This window comes from Euphorbia lathyris, chromosome 6 (genome assembly GCF_963576675.1).
Source record: "Euphorbia lathyris chromosome 6, ddEupLath1.1, whole genome shotgun sequence".
Classification (NCBI taxonomy): Eukaryota; Viridiplantae; Streptophyta; class Magnoliopsida; order Malpighiales; family Euphorbiaceae; genus Euphorbia; species Euphorbia lathyris.
The window spans coordinates 71,048,741-71,059,565 of NC_088915.1; the positions used below are offsets into that span (position 1 = coordinate 71,048,741).

General features: G+C 31.1%; 1 protein-coding gene across 1 annotated transcript; it reads right to left on the minus strand.

Moving 5' to 3' along the window:
* Positions 1–893: 893 nt before the first annotated feature.
* Positions 894–5,533, minus strand: LOC136232086 (uncharacterized). The gene is made up of 5 exons (XM_066021122.1): positions 5,375–5,533; positions 3,962–4,015; positions 3,276–3,379; positions 2,653–2,691; positions 894–1,364 (listed from the first exon to the last, which is right to left on the minus strand). The coding sequence occupies exons 1-5, from the start codon at positions 5,448–5,450 to the stop codon at positions 1,218–1,220; spliced, it is 420 nt and encodes a 139-aa protein (XP_065877194.1). The 5' UTR covers positions 5,451–5,533; the 3' UTR covers positions 894–1,217.
* Positions 5,534–10,825: the final 5,292 nt, after the last annotated feature.

A 10,825-nucleotide genomic window follows, 5' to 3' on the forward strand; every position in this document is an offset into this window, starting at 1 on the left:
TCACCGGTTTCTGTTTGCTTGTTACTAATTGGTAGTAGATATTAATTGATTTTTCTGCTAAAAGCAATTATTTCAAAATTTTACAAACATTTTTAGTATAAGATGCAAAAATACTTTTAACATTTACAGCTACAAACAATTTTGCTCCTAAAATCTAAAATTGTGCAATTTTACCCCAGTTAAGAGCAATTTTACTAGTAACGTTAACACGTTGGGTCAATTTGAGAAATAATTTGTCAAAATGTCTTCTAGGTCATAAATATTGTCCTCTAAACTTCTCATGATTTGTAACATATCACAAACATATGATTAGACATGAAAAAAAAACTAAAAATATATTGCCTATTATACGAGTTTGACAAAAAAAAAATCGAATATTTCGTCGAATTTATAAATATGCAATTAGTGCATAATAAGGAACAAAATATCTGTGTTTTATAATAATGTTTGAAATTGAATCAACTTAACAACGTTAGGAGTAAAATTGTTCTTAGTTGTCAACGTTGAATAAAATTGCACCATTATAAACCTTAGATTTACTCCTGATGATAAACGTTATAGATATTTTTACACATTCTACCAACATTTTTTTATCGGTTGTTTAAAATTAAAAAGAAAAAAATAGTTTCGAAAAACAGAAACAAACAAGCACTCATATAAATAGTCCTCAAAATTTGTTTTCCTCTTTATCTTTTTACCAGAAGAAAACTCATATTTGAGTCGAGACATTTGAAATATATTTTTTCATACTGAAATAACATAATCAAAATTTTGTTTCAATTCTGTTCAAAGAAACAATAATATTATACATATCAAACTTTTATAAATCTTCTCATTTAAAATCATTGTCTATCCAAGCAGAGGGTAAAACTTATTTCACCAAAATAAACAAATTCATGCTACAGCAGTACAGCTGATTTTCATAACCACATATATAAAATTAGTTTGATTTTCATAACCACATATATGAAATTAAAATTTATGGCATACATTAGGACTCGAACTCATTAACTTTACAATTGTTAATTCAAGGTGTGCTACAAAAACCTTGTAATTTGCCCTCAAGGATAAAACATAAGTTACTTACTACCAACAGAAAAAAGGGCCTAAGACTGGGAAGAACCATTGTTGAAATCTTCTTGGGTTATGAATCTATCAAAATTTGATTAGGCTTCTCTATCTTCTCATCAGTACATTATTTTCAACTCTCCCCTTTTCTATGCAGAAGTACAAGGCATGTCTTCAGCAGGTTCACCGGGTTTTTTGGCTAGCGGTGGCGGCGGCTTCCGAACTGCAGGTGAGGGAGGAGGCTTGCACGGCCTGTTTGGACGAACCTTGTCTACTTTGTCTGGTTCCATACCGAACTGCGATCCAGAAACAACAAGAATTTCATTATTGCATAAAGGGAATGCTACGGAACCAGGACAGGGTGCTGATGCAGCCCCTCCTGAGACGCAACCCCAACTACCGTAGCACCTCTTAGGGTGTCGTTGGCAGCTTGGGGCCGTGACCCCCTGGTTCTTCTCCTTATACATGGCCATATGAAGTGTTTATGTATTTACAAAGAACATTATCTAATTCTAGTTTGCAAGTATTTCGGCAAATAATTTCATAATGATAATTTGAACAAGTGACACCTGAAAAATGATTCAAAAAAAGTGAAGAGATAGGAGGGAGGGAGGCGAAGGCGGTTCTGGTGAAGGGGGAGGGGAAAAAGTCATCAGAAAACTCGTTCTTTCTTCAACTTATTCATACAATGGGGTCGTTGATTCTTGTGGATCGTATTTAGCAAGTAATGCCAATAGAAATCCACACCATGAATCACCGACACTTCTAAAAGGTTAACGTACGGGTGTTGGACACTTTGGGGACACGGACACACCATCTTTTTTTTTTTTTAATATGGACACTTGGGGGACAAGAATCCTTGAGTTAATTATGTAAAATAAATATAGGATTCTTTTTTAACTAACTTCACAAAAAAAGGATTAAAAAAAAAAACTAAACATCTAAACCCTAGATTGCAGCCAGCCACACTATTATCCCTCTCTCTATATTTATTCCGTTAGGTCTCTTTTTCTTTCGATTTCCTATTTACAACTCTTTCCCCTTTTCTCTTCTTTTCTTCAAAGTTCAATCAATTTGGCCCTTTTAATTCCATGGATTATATAGTAATATATCTTTTCAAAATTTTCACTATATATATTATATAATTTGGTGTCTTTGTTTACCGTACTTGTACCCGTATAAGTACTTCATAGAGAATGACATAAAGCAAGATTCTACTATCTATTACATGAAACTAAAAGATAGCATGACAAACCAAAACAAAATGGGTTATGGTACAATTTTACCCCAATGTTTGTTGGGAAAATCATATTAACCCCTATCAATTTTTTTTTCATTTTCATCCTCAACGTTTTTCCCCTAGCTCAATTCCTTCTGCAGATTTGTAATTACTGATAGATTTTGGTTCGTTGGTAATTTTCATCATCTGTAGTTACTTGAAAAGGGACAAAACTGAGCTACGGTAAATGTTGAGGGAGAGAGAGAAAAACTAATTATTAGGGGTTAATATAATAATCCCCAAAAGCTTTGGGAGTAAAGTTGTACCTTAACCCTAAAAAAGGATAACCATGAGAAAAAACTCACCTTAAAACCACAGCCAGCTACACAGGCATGGAAGCATTCCTGTATGAAGAAAAAAGATCAACAGGAATTTAATTACAAAAACCATCACTCATTTTCTTTATGATCAATGAAATGCTTCCTTCCACATTATATACTCTCATCATTGAGAACAAAAATTCCCGAAAATACCAACTTCTACCATAAAATTTGACGAACAGTGACTCTAATGGACGATTAAACAAGTGAAAAAAATCTGTTAAAAGTGCTTAAACATGAAAAGGGTTGAAGGTGGTTAGCTATCTCCCAAGAACAACCTCTCTGTGATTTACTGTTCTTCCTCAACATTTGTTATATGTAACTGTAAGACAACCACATTCCATTTTAGCCAGGGAAGCAAGATTCTAAGGATATCGCTGTCCATACAGGATTAAAAAAATCTCGGCAGTCGTTTAGCTGGAGCTCAATGTGCCATGGCAAGATTCTAAGGCTACCGCTGTCCATTTACAGGATTAAAAAGTTCGCCACAGTCGTTTAGCTGGAGCTCAATGTGCCATGGCATACCCATTATCATAGACTACTACTACTACACTAAAGGTAGTTTTGCTTCCCCTCTTAACACTGTCTGTACATATCGGAAAAATTACCTCAGAGTAACCTGCAGCTCCAGGAGATCGGTCAATGTAAGCACTCCACTGCTGATCCTTAAACACAGGATCCTTGTAGCATATCTCATTGCACTCTGCCAAACCTGGAGGTTTGTGAAGTCAGATCCAAAAGCAGTTCATGTAACCAGAAAACGACACTACAAGGTAATATATATTTCCAAAAGCAGTTCATCTAACCAGAAAACAACACTACACGTTAATATATATTTCCAAAAGTAATTCATTCAACCAGAAAACGACACTACACGTCAATATATATTTCCAGAAGTTCATGCAACCAGAAAACGACACTGCACATTAATATATATTTCCAAAAGTAGTTCATGTAACCAGAAAACGACACTGCACATTAATATATATTACCAAAAGTAGTTCATGTAACCAGAAAACGGCACTGCACTTTAATATATATTTCCAAAAATTATATAAACTGAACCAAAAACGACACTGAAACACATTTTTGTCTAAAATACAGTTAAATCTAGTGAAATTCCATCCTTGTATTGCATAAATTGAAACGGATAAGAATATACGAATCATTTTCAAATAGAAACAATATCCCGATTCCTGACTTGGAGTAAGCCTATTGAGGTATCAGATTCTCTAGAAAAGCATAACCTTCAACTGTCAAGCATATGAAGTAGAAAAGTAGCTGAAGTACTCACATTCTTCCCATGTATCTCCATCAGCATCACATCCCTTCTTGCAAAATACTCTCCCTGCAAAAATCATATTGGTTAGACAGATTAAAGTTAGATTTTCTGTTGACCTATATCCATCTAGATTTTGGATATTCAGAAGCAAATGATTAAGACCGAAATTTGCAGCAAGAAGTATCCAATAGATCCTTATGATCTTGCAATCGCAATTAAAAAGGTTGAACAAAATGACTAATCTAATTATTCGAACCTAGTAAGTTGCAACTTGTATAATGTGCAATAACTTGAATATAGAAAAATGCTAGGTTTGATCACCTCTGCGTTTAAAATGCCGTTAGAAAAGCTCACAAGTAATTAATATATTCTAAATTTAATAAAAATTAACTTAGCAAATTAACTTCACAATTAGGTGAGTTAATTACATCCATGGTCTCCTAACTACCAGAAATGGAACATAATTATCATAACACTTTAATTGTTAACGAAAAACCCCAAGCCGTTTCACTTTTGTTTCTTCTGTTGACCGGAAATCAGTGAACCTATTTGCTCGAGATGTCGTGTGGGTCTCAAGTCACTACTATTTGGACATGAGAATTAAGGATGCAAGAAATTAATTTTTGTTGTTTTTTTATTTCTCACATGGTTAAAAATGGTTGACATGTTATCCAAGTGGCACCTCCGGAAAATGACAATTACTTGTTTGGTCAGAAGAGTCCTCCGGATATTTCGGTCTCTGATTAGTGATTATTCATAAGAAGAATAAGATAAATTTTATCAAAAACCTTTCTCTAAAAATTGTTAGGAAAGTTTTATTTAGGATTAAGGATGGAAAAAAAACTGTATTTTTCAACAGAATGATCCGTTCAATAAGGGATCATATGTTTTAGCTAAATACTGTTCTTTATCTTTAGTTTTACAATTACACAATCTAGTCCTTTTTTCAGTGTCTTTGAAGCAAGATATCCTTTATCTAGGGCTTGGAGTCTGTTTAGAAATCCATTACATGGATTTTTTTGTTGTTATTGTTGTTCATTCTTGTAATTCCAGCAAACAGCAAAGGATTTCTCATTACAAAATAAAGAGTTATGGTAGTTTCGTTCCATTTATAGTTGGAGGAATATGAATATGAATGTAAATATGTAATTAATCCTGATTATCACCATATATGAAGCAACTCCTTTCCTTTCAAGCACTTCTTTTTTTTCCAAAATTATGCACTTCATATATATGAAAACACGCATATAATTACAAAAATCTGCAACATTCATCCACTAGTCAAGTCAATTGATTAGAAATGCACCATTTAACGACAATAAATACCACATCTAAGATCTAATAACGATGAACGGAGAGTAACTAGAATCAATGAAATTTAATTGAAAATAGAAGGGATAAAGAGGTAGGAGAAGGATTACAAACATGGAATCTGAGTGAGAGCTGCGTACTTGTGGGTACATTCATTCCCACAAGGCGGTGCCCATTGCTGGGGAAGCATCTTTTCCGATCCTTTTCACGAGCTCGTTATTTCTCGCTGCTAACGGAGGGCTTGCCGATGAAAAATTGAAAATGAACAGAAAGACATTGAAATTATTCAGGACTAATTTGGTATTCAGAATAAATACAAGGGTATTTTAGTCTTTCTCTCCTGTTTTTTTGGGACTCTTGTTTCGCTTTGATGGTGGCAGTGAAACATGGAATTCTTTTTCTTTATTTGTTTAGATGGGTTATTTTTGGTTATTTAAAAGTTTTTATCTGTTTTTAGTCAAAAGAAAAAAAGTTTTTATCTAAAATTATGATCTCAAAATAATAATAAAAAAATTTGAAGAATTAGATAGAACCATATTTCTTTAGAATACGATTTTTAATTTTCTAAATTATAATTTTTACATATTTTTCTTTAAACATCTATTTTTTCTTTTCTAACCAAACAACACATAAATAATCTCAAAACGAAAAAAAAAAATTCAAGAATTACTAGGATATCATTCGTACCAGTTTTATAATTGAGGGTTATCTCTGGAGTGATCAAATTGACCATCACTAAAAAAAAAAGCAATTTTGTTAGTAAAACGTAAGGTTCACGACCATCATATTTAGTTTTGATGGAGCCATAATGAAAATATATGTAAAATTCAAGAATTATATGTAAAATTTACCCCCACAAATTTATCTTTTAAGTAGCAGAAAAAACACAATTTATATAATTATGTTTATTAATAAAATTCATTATTTAATATGGTGAAACTTCTTTAAAATTGCACTGTGGTTATCAATAAGAATTAAAATCTCCTTCGTTCTTTTTTTTGCGATGTTGCAATGGAGATGAGAAGTAAAATATTTCAGCGAAGATAATAAGGCTACTAATTTATAATAATATAATATTTTAATTTAAATAATAAAAAATTTATCTTTTTAACTGCTCGTAATATATTAACAATATATTTTCATACATTTTTTTTGAAACAATATATTTTCATACATAATTATATAGAAAATGATAAGTTACCTATCTACCATAAATTATTGTCATAATATTCGCTAAATTAATATATTAAACAAATTACTTGTTACATGTTACATTAAAAAACCAATAATGCTAGGGTTACAAAAAAAATAAAACCAATAATGTATCGTTTAACTATATTTCATTAAACTCTCTCAAAAAAATTATATTTTTCACTAAATCAATTAAGGTTTGTTTGAGTGGTTAGGGCATGGTATATGCAGAAAACTTTAGGTAGAGGAGGATCCACCTAAAGAGTATCGTATGACTCTCGAATTAAGAAATCGGATAAATTATAAAAATATATATATTTTTTTACTAAAATAATATATACTAAAATTAATTATTATTTTTTTATCAAAAAATTTAACTATTAATTTTTTCATAAATTTTAGTTTTATTGATAGGTTAGAGAAAATTACTATTTTATTTATATTTTATTTACTCGGTCATTAATTAATAATTAAAAATTTAATAACAAATATCACATAAAATAAATATTATATGAAATGTATTTATTATTTCAAAGTTAAAGTACTTAGATTTGTTTTGAGAAAAAAATACTATGATATTATAAATTTGATTGGATATTTTTTAATTAAAATGTACTAAATAATTATATAATATTTATTACTAATATTATTTTTAGGTGCCCGCTATGGTTACTTTGTTTTTTACAAAGTACCGTTACTTGGTGTGTTTTCACCATTTGATGATGGAGCATAAAATTAATCCAATGGTGAATATGAGCACCAAGTAACGGTACTTTGTAAAAAACAAAGTAACTATAGGGGACACATTATTTTTATATGAACATAATTCTTATCAAAAAAATATTAATATAATAAAAAAAATTATATACAACTTAATTAAATATATATAAATTATTTAGTGATATAAGAATAAAGTTATCATTTTATACAAATTTTATGAATGGATAACTGTTTGGCTGATATAATATGCACAAACTACTTAGGTAGCAATAAATTAGTTACCCTAGTAATAATGTATTATTTCTAGGATGAAAACTTATTATTTGGGTTCATTACACCAAAAAAAAAAAACTTGTTATTTTAATACTATTTTATGAATAGTTTTTAATTTAAATATATAATAAGTTGTGTATTTTTGTATGTCGGAAAAAACAAACAAAAAATTATGAATCACCCACTACTTTCTCTTGTTTGTTTTTTTTTTTTTTTTTTGCCGAATAAAATAAGATTTTTTTTTGAAACAAATAAAATAAGATTGATGAAACAAACTTCATTCATGCATGCCATTGTTTTTTAGAATTGTGACAACGACGGTTTCACCAGAATTTAGTCATTATTTTTGTCCTATTCACTTTTGAAAATTGGATAGAATTATAATGGAATAAGGAGAGTCCTTAGATCACAAGAGATTATATAAAGGAAGACAGCAAAACGAACCCCGTTTAAACTGTTTAGGTATTTGAAATCGAAAATTCATTCCGATTTTCTTCGATTAGTCTATCTAAACGCTTTTCTTATTCTAAGACGATTTTTAATCGATTGGGTTCTGCCTAGACCACCTCAATGCTGCTTAGAGCATTTTGAATGATTTATACTCACAGCTACTCAATATACATGTAACATCATCAATTTAATAAACATCATTTTATTAAACTATCTAACTCTAATGGTTAAACTCTATAACCACTCAATCATAATGGGATCCACCGATCACAAAAGATCCACCAATTAATTAAACCAATCATAATGAATCCATCAATTAATTAAACCAATCATATTATTTTAAAAATAAAAATATATAAATATATAAATAATTAAAAAGCTCAATAAACATTAAGTGGTTGATAAAAGCTCAATATATTAAACTCACTCTAATGGAAGAGAGTTTATTAAATGAGCATAATGAGTGGTTCATTATATCCATTGGAGATGCTTTTAGAAATGATGGACAAAAGTATTTTTTTATTATAAATTTATTTTTTGTTTTATTATAATTCACTTTTGAGTTGTTTCAATTATATTGTCGTTCAAATGTTAATGTTTGCATATTTTTTAAAATATATGTTACAAATGTACGTATTTTTTATATATTAAATAATTTTATATTATTATTTTTAGATAGTATAATGTATATTTTAATTAAATTTATATAACAATTTGTTTATTAGCAAATAAAAAATACAAAACTACAAATTCGATTAATCACTAATTAATCATCGAGGGTCATGTCTGCCCAACTAGCGCCTAGCATTTTTACAACCTTAGCTATATGATAAGATGCGCACCTAACGGCATAACGATCTGAAACCTTAGGACCAATTGGGTGATGACATTTCTCAGGACGTTTACTATATGACATGGTACACCACCTGACGTCATAGCAATTTGAAGGTTTTGGAATAAACCGAATGATGATATGTGTTCAGTGAGTCATTAAGGGTTTACTAGACCTGTTGCTAGCAATGTGCAATTGACTGAGGACTCCCTTATTCACAGTCAGCCTGACTCCCTTGTTCACAGTCAGCCTGATCAACATAGAAGGTTAGTGGGGAAACTTCTTTATTTAGGATTTACCAGACCTGATATAGGATTCATAACCCAACAGCTTAGTCAGTTTATGGCCAATCCTCTTGAAATTCATATGCAAATGGTAATGCATGTTTTAAAATATCTTAAATGCACCTGCACCTTAGGATTATTTTATCTCAGCAATATTGATTTCAAACTTAATGCTTACTGTGACTCTGATTGGGGGAGATGTAAGACTACTCGAAGGTCTGTAACAAGATATTGCATCCTTCTTGGAAACTCTCTTATTTCCTGGAAATGCAAGAAGCAAGGTACTGTTACTAAATCTTCTGCAGAGGTTGAGTATAAGGCTATGACTTCTACTGTTTGTGAAATCAAGTGGTTAGCCTATTTGCTCAAGGAATTTAACATTGATTTGCTTCTGCCAGTTCTATTACATTGTGATAATCAGTTTGCAATCTATATCGCATCTAATCCAGTGTTCCATGAACAAACAAAGCACATTGCTATCGATTGCCATATTGTGAGAGAATGTCTAGTGGCTGGTTTCATTTCTACTGCTTATGTCACCAGTAATTATCAACTTGCTGATGTCCTGACTAAACCATTGAGTTCTCCTCATATACTGCCCAGTTTAATTAAGTTGGGATTAGTCAATCTACCATCCTCAACTTGAGAGGGGGGTGTTGAAATTGATGTTAGGTCTATGATAGTTAGTGTGGAATTGTATACATGTTAGCTTTGTTCTTTAGTTGAGAGCTGTCCACAGCTGTCATTCTTTTCTTTTTATATAAATGGTTCACTATTGTATTCTTCATCAAGATCTTTTGGTATAATAATATAGAGAGATTTTTGTCTCTCATTCCATTTCATGAATTCTAGAGAATCCCTTGTTGTTGTGCCTTTTTGTTGTTACATACCACTTCGCAAATTTGGTTAAAAATACGTCCAGATTTCGCATATGCTAATTAAAATCATCAACTAAACCAACGTTAGCTTCACAGACTTCGTGAAATCAACGATTTCGTGAAGTCAGACGGGAGGGAGACAGACGTGTCGTAAAATTACAAACATATTGAGGGTATTTTAGGAAAGTCACACAAAAATAGTCTAGATATGTAGTAGGTCGAGTAGATGAGTTAAATATGTAAATGGGTCTCCCATTTAACCCAATTTTGTAATTTTCCATTTTAATTTTGACTATTAATTTTTTCATAGTTTATTGATTTTTCGGTTTTAGGCTCGTCACGTCAGAATCATTTAGGTAAATCCTCTCCCAATTAAAATTTTCTATGTACATTAAAACTTGAACTCGGTCGATATCTAACTTAAGCGACTTGACCTTAACCACTAAATCAACGGGTAAATTTCATCTATGGTGTACAACCTTTACCCTATTTCACACTTTGGTATACAACCTTCAATTTGTCTCACTAATATGTATGAACTTATAGGTGACCTCCCACTTTGGTGTATAGCCGGTCAAAATGACCGGTCAATGCCAGTCAACACGCCACCTAAGCTTTTTTCATCCTACTCATTTACAAAAGTGGGATCCATTCTTAAAAAATTACTTAAATACCAAAATTCCATTAATTACTAAAATATCCATATTTTCTGTATGGAATTCCTCTATTATCAAAGCTTTCACTGTCAATTTCTTCTCTAGAAATTTCATCCGCCCTACTTTCTCTAACTTCTCAGATCTAATGGAGAAAATGGCTAAAGCTGAAATTATAAGTATAAGCACACTAAGAAAGATATATCTCAGACACCTCCTCGAATTTCAATCAAAGGAGCCGAGCTCCCTTTGCGTTTCCTCTACTTGTCCAAAACACCCAATTT

Bases quoted from the DNA above. Each gene is read 5' to 3' on its own strand.
- LOC136232086 (XM_066021122.1), bottom strand. From the start codon at position 5,450: ATGCTTCCCCAGCAATGGGCACCGCCTTGTGGGAATGAATGTACCCAC. The intron at 3,380-3,961 runs GTGAGTACTTCA...ACAAACCTCCAG, and splicing joins TGGAGATACATGGGAAGAAT to GTTTGGCAGAGTGCAATGAG. The intron at 1,365-2,652 runs GTGAGTTTTTTC...TCTGGATCGCAG, and splicing joins TAGCTGGCTGTGGTTTTAAG to TTCGGTATGGAACCAGACAA.